General features: G+C 58.6%; 2 protein-coding genes across 5 annotated transcripts in view; both read left to right on the forward strand.

The window, feature by feature from the left end:
• Window positions 1-6: 6 nt before the first annotated feature.
• Window positions 7-7,032, forward strand: UAP1 (UDP-N-acetylglucosamine pyrophosphorylase 1). 2 transcript variants are annotated; one of them, XM_017729686.1, is made up of 9 exons: window positions 7-15; window positions 686-861; window positions 1,138-1,310; window positions 2,447-2,640; window positions 3,028-3,171; window positions 3,598-3,786; window positions 4,216-4,263; window positions 6,172-6,238; window positions 6,468-7,032. In XM_017729686.1, exons 2-9 carry the CDS (start codon window positions 693-695, stop codon window positions 6,558-6,560), a joined length of 1,077 nt encoding a protein of 358 aa, XP_017585175.1. In that variant the 5' UTR covers window positions 7-15; window positions 686-692; the 3' UTR covers window positions 6,561-7,032. The 2 variants fall into 2 exon arrangements, with proteins under 2 accessions (XP_017585175.1, XP_017585176.1); XM_017729687.1 differs by lacking the exon at window positions 4,216-4,263.
• Window positions 7,033-8,970: 1,938 nt separating this feature from the next.
• The window catches only part of DDR2 (discoidin domain receptor tyrosine kinase 2), a 12,989-nt gene continuing 4,183 nt past the window's right edge, over window positions 8,971-17,776 (forward strand). Inside the window, exons 1-11 of one of the 3 annotated variants that reach the window (XM_008630189.2) lie at window positions 9,010-9,090; window positions 12,575-12,675; window positions 14,514-14,616; window positions 14,737-14,968; window positions 15,052-15,199; window positions 15,329-15,434; window positions 15,808-15,991; window positions 16,063-16,306; window positions 16,425-16,487; window positions 16,614-16,744; window positions 17,226-17,436. In XM_008630189.2, the coding sequence (XP_008628411.1) occupies window positions 12,585-12,675; window positions 14,514-14,616; window positions 14,737-14,968; window positions 15,052-15,199; window positions 15,329-15,434; window positions 15,808-15,991; window positions 16,063-16,306; window positions 16,425-16,487; window positions 16,614-16,744; window positions 17,226-17,436 (1,513 nt within the window). In that variant the 5' untranslated portion in view covers window positions 9,010-9,090; window positions 12,575-12,584. Of the gene's footprint in view, window positions 9,091-12,574; window positions 12,676-13,346; window positions 13,589-14,513; window positions 14,617-14,736; window positions 14,969-15,051; window positions 15,200-15,328; window positions 15,435-15,807; window positions 15,992-16,062; window positions 16,307-16,424; window positions 16,488-16,613; window positions 16,745-17,225; window positions 17,437-17,776 lie in introns of those variants that run through there. The other 2 variants (XM_017729689.1, XM_017729688.1) reach the window with 2 other exon arrangements.

Consider the following 17,776-nt stretch of genomic DNA (forward strand, 5'->3'; position numbering starts at 1 on the left):
CTGCCACATCCCCTGGTGAGCCCCGGCCTCGGGGGGACAGGGCTGCTGGGGTGGTGTCGGCAGGGTCCGGCTAGCACTGCTGGGTCAAGGGCCGGTAGATTGGCATAGCCCTCTGGGTGTCAGCAGCCCGCAATCCTCTGCGTTGGTGCAGTTCCCTTTGGCAGCCCAAGGTTACCCTGGCTTGGTGCAGTTCCCCTTAGTAGCCCCTGGACTGATGCAGAGCCCTTTGGCAGCCCAAGGACCGTGGGCTGGCATAGATCCTGTTGATGCCAGCGATTTTCTAGCCCCTTAGAGTGAGTGGCTCAAGGCTCAGGGTGGCACTGGCAGGTCCCACGTTGTTGGACTCAGTCCCTCGGCCCTTGGGATAGGCTTTCATGTCCCCATGTGTGACAGCAGCCATGCAAGATGGGAGATGAGGGGCTGAGATGCTTTGTTGACAAAACAAGAACTGGTCACTGCAGCTGGGTGTCCCCTGCAGGGTGTTGTATAGTTTTGGAGATACCTCTTGCAAGGAAGGGTGAAACCCTTCACTGGCTTGTCAAAGTGGTGGGACCACAGCAGGTCAGATCCTCCTAAGTGTGGAGGGGGGGAAAAGAGTGTCCTGGGTATTCCCCATATTTGGGATGAGGAGTGTGAGACCCAGCCTGTCTTTCCTGCTCATTGGATGTCTTCTACTCTGCAACAGGTACATCATGACAAGTGGCCGCACTATGGAGTCCACCAAGGAGTTCTTCCAGAAACATCGGTATTTTGGCTTGAAGAAGGAGAACGTCATCTTCTTCCAGCAGGGCATGCTGCCTGCCCTGGGATTCGATGGGAAAATCCTGCTGGAGGAGAAGGGCAAGATTGCTATGGCACCAGGTTGGTGGCCAGCAGCTGACAGGAGAGGTGGCGAGGGGTGAGACATTGTTCTGAGGACCAGATTTGGAGCTGCAGCCTGCCCAAGGCAGTCTTCAGTGTGACCTGGCCCATGGCTGACTCAGGCTGGGAGGTGTCTGTCTTGGTAGGGAGGACCAGGGTGGGGTGCAGCTGGGCTGATGATCCTCCACGTCAGCCCATGGGGAAGGAAGATGAGCATGGGTGGCTGACGGGGCAGTGGGGCATTGCTGCAGCCCCCATGGTGTGTTCCCTCTGCAGATGGCAACGGGGGCCTGTACCGGGCCCTGGGCTCACACAGCATCATGGACGACATGGAGCGGCGGGGGGTGCAGAGTGTCCATGTCTACTGCGTGGACAACATCCTGGTGAAGGTGGCTGACCCCAGGTTCATCGGGTTCTGCTTGGAGAAGGGAGCGGACTGTGGGGCCAAGGTATGGTTTTAGGAGTAGGCAGGCACTGTTTCTACAGAGCTGGGTGGGATCTGTCCTGCTCCTTGCCTGGCTTCCCTGATTTTTCACCCTTCATTTGCTGGCTTGCCACAACCAGGAGGGATAGCTAAGTAGCTGGAGCCGACTGGTGAAGTAACACATGCTGCCAAAGTCCTACCTGCCCCTTGGGTAGTCCTGCCGGCCCCTGGCATCCTGGAGGATGTAGGGCATCACTGAGCCCTGCCTGGCACTGCTCTTCTGCCTTTTACAGGAATGTGGCACCAACAGGCCCAGGGCTCAGAGGTCCCCTAGTCCCTGAGGCCAAGAGGCTGCTTGGGAGCCCTGTGTAGCTGCCTGGCTCGCACCCGGATGCTGGGCAGCTCTTTTCCGGGTGGCTGTGGGTAGCACAGGCAGACAGGATCCTGCCAGCTCTCCTCAGCCTGACATCCTGGGCACCAGACCAGGACACGATGAGTGCAGCTGACGTTGAAGCCAGCCCCATGTCTTGTGGATAGGCCATTGCACACTCAAAGCTTTACTTAAAGACTGGCTTGACATCCAAAGGTTTTGTTTGCGTTGGGCTCGGCTCTGGCAAACAGGTGAAAGGACTTACTGGCCTTGAAGCTTTCAGAGAGTAAGCTGAGAAAGGGAAGGCAATTTCTCCTCCTGGCCTGTATGAAAGAAAAAGGAAATAAACCTTAGCATGCAGAAAGGAGAAAGCCCTGTGCCCCTGCATGCCACCCCTCTGTGGTGACAGTGATGGGTAGGGATTTGCTGGGGTATCCCATGCCCAGGTGGAGGTGTGTGGGGTGCAAGGAGGAGGAGGAAGGTCAGGGGGATGGCTCTGCTGAGCCAGCAACCTTCTAGTTGTGCACAGCAAGCTGGCTAAAAATATCCATGCCTGTTGGCTTGGTGCCAGAGCCTGCCTGTGCCCTCTGGATGTGTCTGACACCCTGTCATCCAGCCCTGCCATCTCAGCCTCCTCTAGTCCCCACTGCCAGAAGCACCTGGGAGGGGGGGCTCCAGCATCACTATCCCAGCAGAGGAAAAAGCCTTGTCAGGGCCTGCTTTTTACAAGGAAGTGTGTTTGAAGTGTGGGGCTTTGGGTGCCTTTCCCTGACAGTGCTTCCCTCGGGCAGGTGGTGGAGAAGACCAACCCCACGGAGCCGGTGGGCGTGGTGTGCCGGGTGGACGGCGTGTACCAGGTGGTGGAGTACAGCGAGATCTCCCTGGCCACGGCCCAGAAACGGGGCCCGGATGGGCGGCTGCTCTTCAACGCGGGCAACATCGCCAATCACTACTTCACCACTGCCTTCCTGAAAGATGTGGTCAAGTAAGGGCCTGCTGGGGTGCCGGAACAGGAATTCTGGTGCTGAAGGGCTGGTGCTGAGCGCAGCTGGCTGTGCTTTGCTTTCTGCTGGTTGAGCTCCAGGCGTGCTGGGATGAGGCCCCCCCCCCACGTCTGCCCCTGCACAGCTGGTCTGACCCCCACCTCTGTGCACAGTCCCTTCCTTGAGATAAGGTTTCTCTGGGCCTTATCTGGATGCTGCTTCCAGTGTGCAGGCGCATGGGGCCGTCTCTCCTGGCTGCTGTGGGGATGAGCAGCCTGTGCCTTGTGGTGGCCAGGGTCAGAGCAGAGCAGCCATTCTGGTGCAGCAGTGTCTGAGCTGGGGACGTGGCTTGCTCAGGTGAGTGACATCTCTTCCTTGGCCCGTTGCAGCACTTACGAACCACAACTGCAGCACCACGTGGCTGAGAAGAAGATCCCACATGTGGATATCACTACAGGGCAGCTAATCCAACCTGAGAAGCCCAATGGGATTAAGATGGAGAAGTTTGTCTTCGACATCTTCCAGTTTTCCAAGTATGTCCTTTACTCTCTGTGGGGACCAGGCTGCTGGCTCTCCCTGGGGCAGCTCTGGGAGCCCCTGGGGTTATGCCAGGGTGTGCCCACTGGCAATGCCCCGGGATGAGGATAGGATGCCAGCTGCTGTGCTGTCCAGCAGCAGTGGACAGTTGTGCTTGGAGATGAGCAGGGACACGAGCAGCTGGAGGGATGGGTGCTGTGTGCCTCTTGCTTGGCTGAGCCCTGCTCCTTGGCCAGAAGAACATCTGCTGACCCTACAGGCTCAGCCCTCCCCTCCCTCCTGCATGGCTGTGAAAACAGCCCATGGCTGTGGGCTGGGGGAGGACCTTGGGCCCAGCTCAGCCACCCTGGCAGGGGAGAAGCCAAAGTGATGAAGCAGCCACAGTTTCCAAACCTGACCCTGCCACGCTGTGTTCCCCCCAGGAAGTTCGTGGTGTACGAGGTGCTGCGTGAGGATGAATTCTCTCCCCTGAAGAACGCGGACAGCCAGAATGGCAAGGACAACCCCACCACAGCCCGACATGCCTTGATGTCCCTTCACCACTGCTGGGTTCTCAATGCAGGGGGGCACTTCGTGGACGAAAACGGCACACGTATCCCTGCCATACCTCGGTGAGTTGCTTCTCCTGTCACTTCTGCAGCCTTTTTGGGCTGGACATCAAGCACAAGCCGCTCCCAGCACAGATAACAGTGCCACTGAAGCAACCAGCTGTGGATCCCCTTTCTTGGGTGATCTGGAGCAGAGCTGGATGTGGGCAGTGCGGTGGCAACAGGAATGGTGCTCAGTCAGCAGCAGACTTCCTTCAACACCTGTGAACTGAATCCTGCCAGCCTTCATTGCACAGACAAGGTTGCCTTTGGAGGGAGGAGGTGGCTCCATAAAGCCAGAGCACACCAGCAGATCCATGCAGCAGCCAGGCTGGCATCAAATCACCCCTCAACCACAGGACCTCCCACCACCCTCTTTAGAGATCAGCAAACCCCAGACTCATTTTGCTCTGTTTTTCCCCCCCTTGCTAACCCTTGTTTATTCCTGTGTAGCGTCACAAACGGAAGGTCAGCTGCCAGCCCAGCAGATGTCAATGACAAGTAACTATACGTGTCCCAAGTGCATGGTGGCGGGGCTGTGCTTAGGGACTAACGGGCTGCAGGCGTAGCAGCGTGCCACGCTAACGGGGCCGGGGGGCTCGGGGCCGCATGCTGGCGGTGGGGCATGTCACCGCTGGGCACGGTGGACGCCGCTTCTCATGGTGGTGGGCGCAGGGAGATCTGCTCCCTGCTGGGCTCCTTTCTGCAGGGAGAGCTGGCAGGATAATGGGATGGGGCTCATGCTGTCGGTACAGGTGCAGGATGGCAGCAGCCTGCTGCTGACTGCATGCAGCTGCCAAAGGTCACCCCGCAGGCAGGATGCTGTTGGCAAACACCCTGGCACGTCCTTTGATGACTCTCCCCTAGTCATCACAGCACAGCATGGACTGGTCCCGGCCGATCCCAGAGCTAGGGACGGCTGCCATCTCCCGATGGCCGCCAGGCGTCCAGGCAGACTGAAACGGGATTAAAAACATGAAGCAAACATCAGGCAGGCTTTGATGTAGCATGTGTGAATCTGAGCGCAGCAGCCAGCTGGGCTTTGTGTGACTCCAGCTCTTGAGTTTGGAAGATCCAGACCGTGACACCAGGGAAAGCCCCTGGCTCAGTGCGTGGAAGTTTACGGGAATACACGGGGAAGCTTTAACTCTTCCGTTAGCAGCAGCGTGTTCCGTGGGCACAGGCATGCTGGGACTTAGAGCTGGTGAGTGTGAATGACTCACAGACTAAGCAATCTGGTTACCTCATCCCCCTCCCCCCCCCAAGCTGTATCTTCAGGTACTTTCTGGTGGAATACAGCTGTTTTATCTCTGTTTTTATTCCAGACTCCAGGTGTTTTCAGGCTTATGATAGGCCATCACACTAGTTACAGTGTAGGAGAAAGGATGCACCTTGTCCTACATTTACCCTTCATTACCAGTTAATGTCAATTTTTTTTTTAAACAACTATCTTGAATCTAACTCCAAGGCAAATACCAGTGTGGGTTGGGATGGGTGAGTTTTATTTACTCACACTTGGGACAGGAGGGGGCTGAGTGAGTGCGTGACAGCAGGAACGAGCTTCGAGCTGGGTGAAAGGAGTGTTGTGACAGATGGCATCCTGCCATGCCTGCCTGACTGCTGTGGCCAGTGGCTGGGAAGGGGCACCCTGGGGTGCTGCTTCTGTGGCTCCTTGTTGGCTCCACCCCCAGACTTACATGCCAGCTGGATCCTGGGATCATCGAAGCAGATCCTATGAATGCTGGTGGCAGCAAGAGCAGGGTCAGGGACCCCTCACAGGCCCCTGCCCAGCAGTGCTGCTGCAGTGGGCAGCTCTGGTGTGGTTCTGACATTTTGCTCACCAGCTGCAGCTCACAGGCAGAACAGAGGAACCAAGACAGTTGATCTAATAGGCAAAGGCAGGAGGAGCTGCAGGGAGTGTTTCTGAGTGAGCAGAAGGGTTTACTGTGTGTCTTCAGGTTGTGCTATAAGCAAGAGAGGGCTTAAAAAAACCCTCTTGTGTCCAGCCAAATGGGAAGGTGCTCTGTAGGTGCACCTCACCTCACCCCAGGGTGCAGGAGGAGGAGGATGAAGGGGTGACTAGTTTCCATGCAGCATCAAAAATAGCGAGGCTGGGGGCACAGGCACTGCTGTAGTTACACACATGGAAAGGCATCATGAAAGCCCCATCTAAAGCTCTTTTCCCTTTCAGTCGTTGCTGGTATCTAAGCTTTAGCTCGCACCTCTGTGGAGAGCACGCAAGGCTTGACTAACCCAGGGCAGCTCTGTGCTGGTGGGGTCTGCGTGGGCCGGCAGCCGCCGGGGTCCAGACAGCCCCCGACCTGCGCCTGGCCTCGGCAGATCTTGGGCCCCATCTGTGTCCCCAGTGGGACATCTCTAACTCTCCTGACTGTGTCTTTTTCTCTGCAGCTTGAAGGATGCAAACGACCTGCCAATCCAGTGTGAAATTTCTCCCCTTGTCTCCTACGGAGGAGAAGTGAGTACTGGCTCTGCAGAGCTTGGGGGGCCCTTGCAGATGGACTGGGCTGGCAGGGCACACATGTGAGGGGATAAGCCACAGAAGTGTGACTAATTCACTGGGGAGCTTTTTGGGGTGGTGCCCCCCAAGTTGCCAGCACAGGAGGGGAGCAGAGCCACCCCTGAGCAGCTCAGCAGAGCAGATGACGTGCGGTGTGCTCCTAATGAGGCACTTCTCATTCCTGTAGGGTCTGGAAACATACGTGAAGGACCGGGAGTTCCGCACGCCTCTGATCATCGATGAGGACGGGATCCACGAGCTGGTGAAGAACGGGATGTAGTGGCAGCATGGTGCCCAGGCAGGGCTCCCATCCTGCCAGGAACTCAGACACATGAAGGTTGATAGCTGGGACTAGTAGGGACTGGTCCTGCTCGCTCCAGCCCTGTGCAGAGGAGGATTTAACCCACTCGGTTCTTGGCACGTTGTATGCTTCTATTTATATTTTAATTTAAAAACCAAACACTATGGGTTCCCCTGCCATAAAGCACAGCTGTGGTGCTGCTCTTTGCACTCCAGGCTGTGGGCATTTATTTTTAAACATGTATATAGTAATAGTCATTGTACATGCAGAGAGAGGATTTTTATGGTACGGGGCTGGGTTTAATCTTGAATTTTTATTTTTCTTAAATCTACGGGACAATTTTTTTTTTAATAGGGTCCTTGCCATTGCCCTTGTTCTCCCTTTTGGTCATCCTTTGTATATTGCACAACTGGAAGCACCCAATTAAACTCTGAATCCCTCCTGTTTGTCATCTGGTGGTGTTTGAGTGACAATGACTTTCCACCAAGAGGCTCATGGAGCAGAGAGCCGACTGCATCATGCCAAGTGCAAGGGTTGCTGCCTGGGGTGGCTGCAGACAGGGCCTCAGCCCCGCAGTGCTCATTTGGGGTGTTCCTGGAAGAAGCTGAGAGTTGCACCTTCCTCTTACATTTCTTCAAACAGTCGCAAGCCCTGAGCAGGTAGGAACAGGCAGGTGTGTTGCACTGCTGGCATGCTCAGGGTGAAACCAGCCTGGCACTGAGCCTTCAACCAGTGCCGTGTGCCCTCTGCTTTTCCTGGAAGGTCTCTTTGGCTCCTGCAAGAGCCCACTGCCACGGAGTGTGGTGTCCTGATTCCCTTGGGCAGAGCAGCCCTGCCACCTCCCCTCCTGTTGGGGAAGAAGGATAGAGCTTGGCCAGCTCCTCTCCTGATCCTGATGTGGTCACAGCCTCCCACTGCCCCGTGGCTGCCTGGGGACTTGCAGGACTGGGAATGGGACCCAAACCACTCCCTCTGGGGGAAGTCACCACATCTCCCCCCCAGGTGGCTGCTGGGCATCCTAGGCTCAGCCAAGTACTCGGTTCCCTGGGCACTGTGCCTGGGCCACCAGGGCTGTGCGGGGGGTCCTGACTGGCGCTGTGCCTGCCACTGGCTCACCGCAGGCTGGCTGGGCTGTGTGTGGCCGAGGCTTTTTGCTTTTTGGCTTTGCAGACCACCACCTTTGCATTAGGTCCTAGGACAGAGCGACGGGGTGCTGGCTGCTGCCGAGTTATTTGAGCACCAATTCCAGGTAGCAGGAGGGGAGTGGAGCAGAGCTGGCTGGTGTTTGTGCTGGTGTACACGTAGGGCAGCCTGTGCTTCTCCCTGCCGGCTGATCTGGGGCAGTACATGGGGCACTGCTCTGACCTGCTCCCTGCCAGCCCGGAGGAAGCTGTGCCCTGTCTCTGTCACCCTGGGCAGTCCTGGCTCAGTGGGTGCTGCAGCCCCTCTCTGGTGGCAGTGATGAGGGTCGCCAGTGTCTGCTGTGGGCGGTGGGTGGCTTCTCCTGCCTGTGATCCAGTTGGTTTGTCTGGAAACTCCAGGCTAAGAGTATGGCAAAGAGGTTGGTTCAGGAGCACAGCTACAGCCCTGGGGCTTTGGGGTGTCTAGTGGGACAGGAAAGCCTTTTAGGGAGTTGCTGGCCTGCTGCCAGAGGTGCTACTTCCCTCCCATAATGTGAGAGTGGAATAAAAGACAGCCAAAACAGTCTGGAGAAAAAAAAAAATCTTTAATTGTGGTTTTCGCTGTTGCACGAAAATTATCATGAGCCCATTATTATTATTTTCTCCCTGCCGGGTTGCGTAGCCGGTGGCCACCGTGCCAAGCTAGTGCCTGGAAATGATGTCAAGCCCCCAGCTCCGCGTGGAGCTCGGGGAGCTGGAGCACTGATCCCGTGCCCTGTGCCAGGCAGGTCGGCTTCTGGCCGCTGTCCTGGCCACGCGTGCCCGTGCAGGAGTCCCAAACCCGGCGCCGGGGGCCCGGAGAGGGGTAGCCCATGTGGGACCCTCTGGGCTAGCTTTGGGGTCTTGTGGAGCGTCCCCATTGCCCGCATTTTGGGGGTGATGCACGCGGCCCCACAGTGCAGGCGGAGGGTCCTGGACACACGTGCCATGCCACAGCCACGGGGCAAGCATTGGAAAGTGAAACGTTGCCTATTGCTTTAAGTTCCCTTGCTGGCCACGGGGACTTTTTTATTTTTTCTCTTGCGCTATGAATGGGTTTTGCTGTAAATTATAGCTTTGCGCACATTCCCTCGGGCCGAGGAAAATAACCTCCGCCAAAAAGCCAGCCCGGATCGCTGACTGGCTCCCCCTCTCCGCTCCCTAATTGAAACCAAATGTGCAAGATGTAGGATTGTGGGATTTCTGGCCGGCTCCCAGGAATCCGCAGAATGCGAGCGAGCTCCCAGAGGCATCTTGCATCAGCCCGGGGAAGTTTGCTCCTCGCCTGGCTCTCCCGGCCCGGGCGAGGGGCGAGGAGCCCACCCGCCCTTGGCCACCGCCCCGCTCTGGTGAGTCGCTCTCGGCTGCGTGGGGAGGTGTTGGACCCTCCTAGGCTTGGGGTTTTGGGGGTATGGGTCAAGCGTGCTCCGCGGCGGAGCCCCGGCAGAGGGGCTGCGGTGCGGGTCTGCCTGGGGAGGGTCTGGGCAGCAGCGGGGCAGTGTCCTCACTCGGGGAGGTTACAACTGACCCCTTTTCGCCATCTGACCCCCCCCAGTGCCAGCGTTTCCTGGTGTTCCTCCTCAGCTCCCGCCTATGTGTCTGTTGGCACAGTTGGCGGCAGTGCTGGTCAGCCAGAGAGGCCCTGCTGTCCCCAGGGTCCCCCAGCCAGGCACCAGGTCACGCTGCCGAGGGGAACACAAGGGCACTGCTCTGATGTTTGTGAGCATCGTGCCCCAGTCCTGGTGCTGGGCACCCGCTGGTGGCTTCCCAGCCTTGGGTGCGTTGGAGCGATGCTGTGGAGCCCTGCTCCGCAGCGGGGCGATGCCGTGGCACGGAGCGTGGAGCAGGGCTGGGAGCTCTCGGCTGTTGGGGAGCATTGCTGGATGCAGCACCCACGGGATGGTGTCCCCCGGCCCCCAGCTGTGCTCCTGGCAGGTCTGTCCAGGGCAGCTGGAGTCATGAGGACGTGCTGGCTGCTCCTCGCACCCCGGACGGCTGCGATGCCCCAGGCTGAGCCAGCGAGCCCGTGGCTGGGGAGGTGCTTGCTGCTGCAGAAAATGGGGCTGCATCCAGCCCAGAGAAGGTCTAAAATGGCATTTTTGGAAGGGAGGAGTACTACGGGTCCCGGCATGCTGCACTGTGCTCCCACCAAGGCTGTGCCGGCGGCACGGCATGCTGGGGGCTGTAGTGCCAGCTGGGGCAGGGATCCTGAACCCCCTTATCCCAGCTCCCTTGGGCCAGGGTCACAGGGAGCCTGTCGTCACTTGAGGACATTCCCTGAGTGCGGCCTTGATCTGTCCCACCCACCTGCCATCCCAGCGGGATGGGAGCCCCAGCCCCGTGTGAGGACAGGGGCTCTGCAACAGGAGCCCTGGAAGTCCCGGGAGCCTCGTGTCCAGGACCTGGTGTGCACAGAGGGTGCAGGCTGCTGCCACCCAGCCCTCTCCCCACGGATGATGCTCTTCCAGTGCCAGCAAAGGTGACAGTGCCCAGCTGGGGACCTCACCCTGCTGGGGACCTCACCTGGCACAGGCTGAGGGCAAGAGGGACCATGGGTCCAGGTGGGGTTTGTCTCTTAAAAAATGGGGATTCAGTTTTGTCCCCAGTTATATCCCTTGGTTATTTCAGTAGAATAAGGAAGGAGGGAAATAAAAAGGGAAAACAAAAAAAAAGCAGCAGCCAAGGGAAACTCAAACCCTGGGCGATGCCAGGGAGGAGCTCAAAAAACTCTCTGCACTAAAACTTTCCAGTGATTGAAAATTCAGCAAACATTTTAAGGCAAAGCCTTACAAAACCATCCCTTTTGCAGGGCTGGTGGAACAAAACGGATTTCCAGCTGGGCTGCCACTACTGCCCGTGTGTTTGACCGCGTGTCCCTTAGCCCCCAGCCTTGTGGCCCGAGTCACTGTCCCCACACACACTGTCCCCCAGCCCCACTCTCCTGAGGCACTATAAGCACTTCCCAATGGCTAAGTGGGGATGATTTCCCTGTATTAGACTAAATATGAATGCATTCCCTACAGGAGATTACAGCATGTGGTATCCTGATGCTTAAAGAGTTTACTCAGCCTGAAAGAATAGTGGGGAAAAAACATCCCTGGATATTTTTTGGAATGCAGAAGGAAATTAAGATTTTAATGTTGGGGGGAACTGGCTATCATCAAACGCAGGAGCCTCCTGCGTGTGCCTCTCGGCAATGCAGCTGAAATTCCCAGTTGCAGCTGAGTTAGTTGCAACTAGCTACAGTCTCCCAGCTGGGAATAGGGGTAAAAAAGCAACCACATATGTGCTTTTCAAAAAAAAAAAAGGAAAAAAAATAGAAAAAAGGGGGGAAATCATCCCAAGTGCAAGTGTTTACTTGTGCCTCCTGCAGAGCTCATGGCGTTTGGCAGAGTTCCCCAGCGATCCAGCAGGGTGCTGTGGGGTGCACAGAGCCTCTAGCAGAGTGCAGGTGGCAGTTCCTGGGGTTTTACTCTCCTCTTGGGTGTTGGTGTGGCCCCAGCAAGGCCCGGTCTCGCTCCTGCCACGCCGAACCCCAGCTTTGTCAGTGACCAGGGCCGTATCCAGCGCATCCCAGCTGGCTTTGTGGGATGTGGGCATGTGGTATGTGGCAGCTGGTTTGGGTGGGTTTGGTCTTTCTCTTGGTGGTGGGGACAAGGCAGTGTGGCGATGCAGGGACACAACCAGGCATTCACCTGCAGGGTCAGTGGTGCTGGGCTGGTTCAAGATGTGCCAGCCAGGATAGACATCCCTGGTACAGTGGGCTTGACTGGGATTTACCCCAGCAGCCAGCCCCCATTTGGCCAGGAGCTGTGTTCTCTTCAACCCCCAGGTTAGTAGGTTGTTCTCTCAAAGGTTAGTGTGAGTTTAAACTAGATTAAAACAGCCTTTTTTAACAGAAAGAGAGCTAATTGCATCTGGTGCTGGTATGAAGTGTCCTCTTGGCAAATAAGAGGAGCTCAGGGAGCCTGGGGCAGGGCTGGTTATGTTTAGGGGTGTCCCTGGTGCATCCCCCAGCACCGTGCTGAGCCCCATGGTGGCTACCCAGAGGTGTGTGGGCACAGTGGGAGCTGCTCTGGGGGTTCCTGGCAGCTGAGGGCTGGCTGGAGCCAAGGCAGTGGCTGTGGTGACAGCCCTGACACAAGGGCAGGCACGTCCTGGGGAGATCTCCTTGTGCCGTGGGCTGACCCCTCCGAGGAGAGGCCTCGGCAGCACCAGCCCTTTTTCTCCCCATGCTGCGGGTCGAGTCCCATTGCCAGGACCCCCAGGTCCCCTCCAGCCCCATCCCAGGCTCCCCTCGAGGCAGCGGGTGCGAGCTGGCTCCCACACCCTCTGTCCCTGGGATCCGCTCTGCCATGGGGAGCTGCCGCAGTAAATACGCTGCAAATCTCGGGTGGTTATCTGCGCTCCTCTCTGCGGAGCCAGCAGGCAGGGAAAGCGCTCTAGCACCCTGCTATTACTGTCTTATTGTTGTGCAACTCCTTGCTTTCAAAGGCGGCCGAGGGTGGGCGGCCCAGCCAGAGCCTCTGTGCCCCGCGGCGCCCGCAGCCGGTGCTGGCCCCGGGCACAGCCCAGGGAGCTTTCCGCGGGTCCTGTGGCCATTCCACGTGGATGTGGCACACCATGGCTCCCAGGGGGGGTGGCCAGGGTCCCTGTGACCGCCACCACAGATCTGAGGCTTGGGGCTCTGTTCCTCCTGCGAGGCTGAGGGGGGGACATGAGGTCTCGTGCAGGAGAAGTGCTCCGATGCTCAGCTGGCGGCCCCAGGCGGGGCTGGTGTTTGCCCTCTCCTGAGCTGCCCCAGCGTGATGAGCCCTGGCTCTGTCTCCACAGGACTGCCGACATGTCGGCCATCCCCAGGCCGGCCCTCCTGCCACTGCTGCCCCTGCTGCTGCTGCACATCCCACAGGCTGCGAGAGCCCAGGTCAACCCCGGTAAGTGAGACAGGGACCAGGTGCATGCAGGTGCCATAATTTCATTTCCCTGGTCTCTGCTCCTGCCAGATGGCCAAGTTTGGGCTCGCATCATCTCCATCATCTCTGGGACTCTCCTGGCTCTGGCAGCAGCCTGCACCTGCCTGGTCGTTCTGCTGTCCTGCACCTCACGTGGGCACCTGCAGCGACCTGCAGAGCTCCCTCTGTGTGCCACGGGTGCTGTCCTGCCACTGGCGACTGGCAAGGCGTCGGACATGGCAAAGCACTACCCCAGAGCCCTGGGCTCTGAGTGGGGCCTTTCCCCTGGGGGCTCACTGTGGCTGGAGGCTGCCAGGTGCCAGGGTATTGTTTTCTCTGCTGGGCTGTGCCTTCTCTGGTGGTTTTTGCAGCAAATCAAGGCTGGTTTTAGTGAAGTGGCTTGACTGGGTGCCTGGCTTCTGCTCAGAAACCACAACAGTGCACCAGCCGGCAGCAGAAGTGTGTTTAGATGGCTGTTCCTGCAGGGCTCAGCCCCATCCTGTGCTGCAGGGATGGACAGAGCCCAGGTTTTCCCAGGGTTTCCCCAGGGTTTCCCCAGGGAGTCCCTGTAACAAGTCCCTTCAAAGGCTTCTTCCGTCCGTGGGAGGAGTTAGCTGGGTCTTCCCTGGAGGTTGCATGGTGCTTGCTTAGGGAGGCAATCCTGCTTCTCCTGCAGACATCTATGGCTGGCAGAATTGGATTTGCCTGGCCAGGATTGTTATCACCAAGACAAAAAACATGGGCTGGCTCCATGCTTGGCAAGAATTAAATGGGAATTCAGCGGGAGCTGTGCTCTGCAGAGCATCACGAGTGGGAGAGCAGGAGACAAGAAGAGATGCTCCCACTGTGCCAATGCTCATGATGAAGATGCGCTCATCCCTCTGCCTGATGTAGGGTATGGTCCCTGTGTGAGGTGTCCTGGGGGTGGTGGCACAATGGGATGTGGGTTCCTTGCCGGTGCAGTGCCAGGCGAGCCAGGAACCGTGGGGGTAGGAGGTGGCCCAGGCACAGTGTTGTGCCTGGTCCTTGCCACCTCGGTGCGGGTGTTTGCTTGGGGTGGTGTGTGGAGGGAGCGCGGTGGGCTGGAGCCGGCAGCCAGACGGTAAACATGGCCAAACAAGCCGCCCTTTCAGCAGTGCTCTTGGCAGCCAGGCGTGAAAAAATAACTCCTGTGAAGCAGTGAGGATGCGGTGCTGAGGGAGTCAGCTGTCACTCGGGGGTGCAGCCCGCCTGCCACCCCGGGTACTTTTCCACTCACAGCCAGGCTGGGAGCAGGGCTGGTGATGGGAGCTGAGGGATCAGCAGGGAGGATGAGTGCCTGTCTTTGTCACTTGTTCCCCCAGGCAGGGACAGGGAGCAGCAGGGCAGCACGACACAGTTGCTGTTGGTGAGATTTTTGGGCAAGTGGCCTCCGGACTGAGCCCTCTGGAGCTCAGCTCATGGGGACAGCAGTGCCACCTCACAGGCTTTCCAGCACAGCCAAGATCCTTGCCAGCAAGCCTGACAAGATCCCTGGGGACAGGGCCCGGTGTGCCTGTCAGGCCTTGGAGTGCCACCTCCCCTTCTTCCCACTTAGCTTCAAGCTGGGCTGGGATCAACTCCTGGCCAGAGCCTCCATTTGACTGGGAAGGTGCCTGCTTTGGCAGGACTGTCCCATCCTTGCTTCATCCTCTCTCTGTAAGCCAGAGGGATGGAGAGTGCTGCCCTGGGGCTGCAGTGCCTGAGGTTGGGTGGATGTGCCCAAGCCCAGGCCATTTCAGCTGGGCTCGGAGCCAAGGAGGGATTCCCTCCTGCTCAGCGCCCTGCCGGTCTCATTGCAGCCGTGTGTCGGTACCCCTTGGGAATGTCGGGCGGGCACATCCCTGACGAGGACATCTCAGCCTCCAGCCAGTGGTCTGATTCCACGGCCGCCAAGTATGGACGGTGAGTGTGGGCACCCTCCTGCAATAGCCACAGCAGGGGCTGGGCTGGCATGGAGGGAGAAGGGGCACACCGGACTGGCCTCGGCCACCTGCAGACATCTCCTCCACTCTGGGCTCGCAGGCTGGACTCAGAGGATGGTGATGGAGCCTGGTGCCCCAAGACCGCAGTGGAGCCAAATGACCTGAAGGAGTTCCTGCAGATTGACCTGCGCGCCCTGCACTTCATCACGCTGGTGGGCACCCAGGGGCGCCACGCCGAGGGCCATGGCAATGAGTTTGCCCCCATGTATAAAATCAACTACAGCCGGGATGGCACCCGCTGGATCTCCTGGAGGAACCGGCACGGGAAGCAGGTAAGGAGGCAGGTGAGGGCTGCATTGGATGGTAGGTGAGGAGTCTCCTCCTGCCCATCCCCACTGTGCTCCTCTCTCTCCAGGTGCTGGATGGAAACACCAACCCCTACGACATCGTCCTCAAGGACCTGGAGCCGCCCCTTATCGCTCGCTTTGTGCGCTTCATCCCTGTCACTGACCACTCCATGAGCGTCTGCCTGCGCGTGGAGCTGTACGGCTGTGTCTGGCTGGGTGGGTGGTCCTGTCCTGTCCCTGTCCCCGTGTCCCCAGTGCCCACCTGGCCATCCCAGTGGGGGCTGTCTGTCCTGCAGCACCAGGGATTGGTGGGGTGTCCATGCACTCACCCTTCCCTCCCTGCAGATGGGCTGGTGTCCTACAACGCACCAGTCGGGCAGCAGCTCATCCTTCCTGGGGGCACCGTCATCTACCTGAACGACTCGGTGTACGATGGGGCCTTCGGGTACAGGTGAGGACTGCATGCCACAGGGGCGGTAGGTGTGGGGGCTGTTTCTTCCCTGCACTGTCAGGCTGATGTGCTGATCCTCAGTAGAGCAAATGTTTGTGGTGTCCTTGAGGTGGGGGACATGGCCAGCCTGGGGAGGATGCACATCATGAGGGGGACAGCTTGATGAGGAAAGCAGCCCCAGCCCTTCTCTTGGATTTGCTCTAGCTGCACCACATGTTCAGCACCCCACAGCCTTTTCCAGAGAGAACATCAAGAACAAAATTCCCCCCTAGGCATCCCAGAGCCTGTGAGGAGCTGCCAGGGGGTGCTAGGTGGTGGCAGGTTTGTGGGGTTGGTGAGAGTCATGGTCCTTCTGTCCCCTTGCACGTGCCAGCATGACAGAGGGCCTGGGCCAGCTGACGGACGGGGTGTCGGGGCTGGACGACTTCACGCAGACCCACGAGTACCACGTCTGGCCGGGCTACGACTACGTGGGCTGGCGCAATGAGAGCACGGCTGGCGGCTACGTGGAGATCACCTTCGAGTTCGACCGCATCAGGAACTTCACGGCCATGAAGGTCCACACCCCCCCCGCCCTGTCACCCGTCCCCGTGCCCCTCGGTGGCCGTGCTGACAGGCTGCCCCACAGGTCCACTGCAACAACATGTTCGCCAAAGGGGTGAAGATCTTCAAGGAGGTGCAGTGCTACTTCCGTGCCGACGCCAGCGAGTGGGAGCCCAGCGCCGTCTCCTCGGTGCTGGTGCTGGATGATGTGAACCCCAGCGCCCGTTTTGTCACCGTGCCCCTGCTCCACCGCATGGCCAGTGCCATCAAGTGCCAGTATTACTTCGCTGACACCTGGATGATGTTCAGTGAGATCACCTTCCAGTCAGGTAGCTGTCGCCATGAGCCCTGTGGGGACCGGGCCCTCCTGGGTGGGGGGCTCAAGGGGATAGTGGGGCTGTGGGGCACCCACAGCCCCCACCCTGATGTTCTCTTCTCCCTGGCCAGACGCAGCCATGTACAACAACTCGGTGCCCCCCGCCGAGGCACCCGTGGTCCCCACCACTTATGGTAAGGCATGGGAAGCATGTCACCCTGTGCTGGGTGGAGGCCTGTGCCCCATCTCATGGAGGAAAGGGGCAGGGGCCTCCCCACACCCCACTGTGACCAGCTCTTGCTGTCCCCTTCTCCGGCCAGACCCCACACTCAAGGTAGACGACAGCAACACGCGTATCCTGATCGGGTGCCTGGTGGCCATCATCTTCATCCTGGTGGCCATCATTGTCATCATACTGTGGCGGCAGTTCTGGCAGAAGATGCTGGAGAAGGTGGGCAAGCGTGGCATGGCTGGTGAGGTGCCCTAGGGCGGGGGCTCATTCTGGGTAGGTCCTTCTGGGAGCTCAGCATGGAGAAAACAGACTCCATGCAAGGGCTGATGCTCCCTTCTCCTCCTCAGAAAGGTTGTGCTTTGCACCCATCTCCCAGGCAAGGGGACTTAGCGGAGCAGGGTGGTGGCTTTGGGGCTTGCCTGTTTGTCCATGCCTCTGTCCTGAAGCTGATTTGGGGAAGAGGAGCCTGGGTGTGGAGGGTTCTCACCACAGCCACCACCTAACCAAGGTCACTCACAGAAGTGATGTAGCCAAACCCTTCTCCATAGAGGCAGACAAGAGAAGGGGGGAACATGAGGACAAACCCAGGCAGGTGTTGCAGCCCCACAGAAAAGGCACTAGAGAGGAGGTTTGGGCACATCCCTGGTACCGTGGAACACAAGAGACCCCACCTCTCTCCTCCCTTGCCCCACTGTCACAGGCATCAAGGAGGATGCTGGATGATGAAATGACTGTCAGCCTCTCCCTGCCCAGCGAATCCAGCATGTTCAACCACAACCGCTCCTCCTCCTCCAGCGAGCAGGAGTCCAGCTCCACCTACGACCGCATCTTCCCCCTGGGACCCGACTACCAGGAGCCCTCCCGCCTGATCCGCAAGCTACCTGAGTTCACCTCGGGGGAGGAGGACACAGGTGAGAGCCAGGACACCCTGCATGCTCAGAGCCATCTACCGTGCCCGAGCCTGCAGCAGCCCTCTCTCCCCAGCCCCAGCTTTTGGCCACTCTCAAATACTTTGTCACAGAGGGGAGAGGTCGCAAAAGCCCCTGTGCACCCCACACAAAGGTCACACAAAGCCTGTGACTGAGAGCCATCACTAACATCCACTGCCAGACTAAGCTGTGTCCCTCTATCACCCTTGGGATGCTCTGGCACCTCTTCCTCAATGATCTGGAGGTCAGGCATTGATCTCTGCTCATCTGGTGCTCAGGGCTTGATGGGTGTGTTTGCCAGTGGTGGGGAAGGAGTGGAGCA

The sequence above is a fragment of the Corvus brachyrhynchos genome, unplaced genomic scaffold (genome assembly GCF_000691975.1).
Source record: "Corvus brachyrhynchos isolate BGI_N302 unplaced genomic scaffold, ASM69197v1 scaffold101, whole genome shotgun sequence".
Lineage (NCBI taxonomy): Eukaryota > Metazoa > Chordata > Aves > Passeriformes > Corvidae > Corvus > Corvus brachyrhynchos.

What these genes read in the sequence shown, in the direction of transcription:
- UAP1 (XM_017729686.1), top strand. Translation starts at nt 693, where the DNA reads ATGACAAGTGGCCGCACTATGGAGTCCACCAAGGAGTTCTTCCAGAAA. An exon ending in CAAGATTGCTATGGCACCAG is followed by an intron (nt 862 to 1,137) that starts GTTGGTGGCCAG and finishes TTCCCTCTGCAG; the next exon opens with ATGGCAACGGGGGCCTGTAC. An exon ending in TTGTCTCCTACGGAGGAGAA is followed by an intron (nt 6,239 to 6,467) that starts GTGAGTACTGGC and finishes TCATTCCTGTAG; the next exon opens with GGTCTGGAAACATACGTGAA.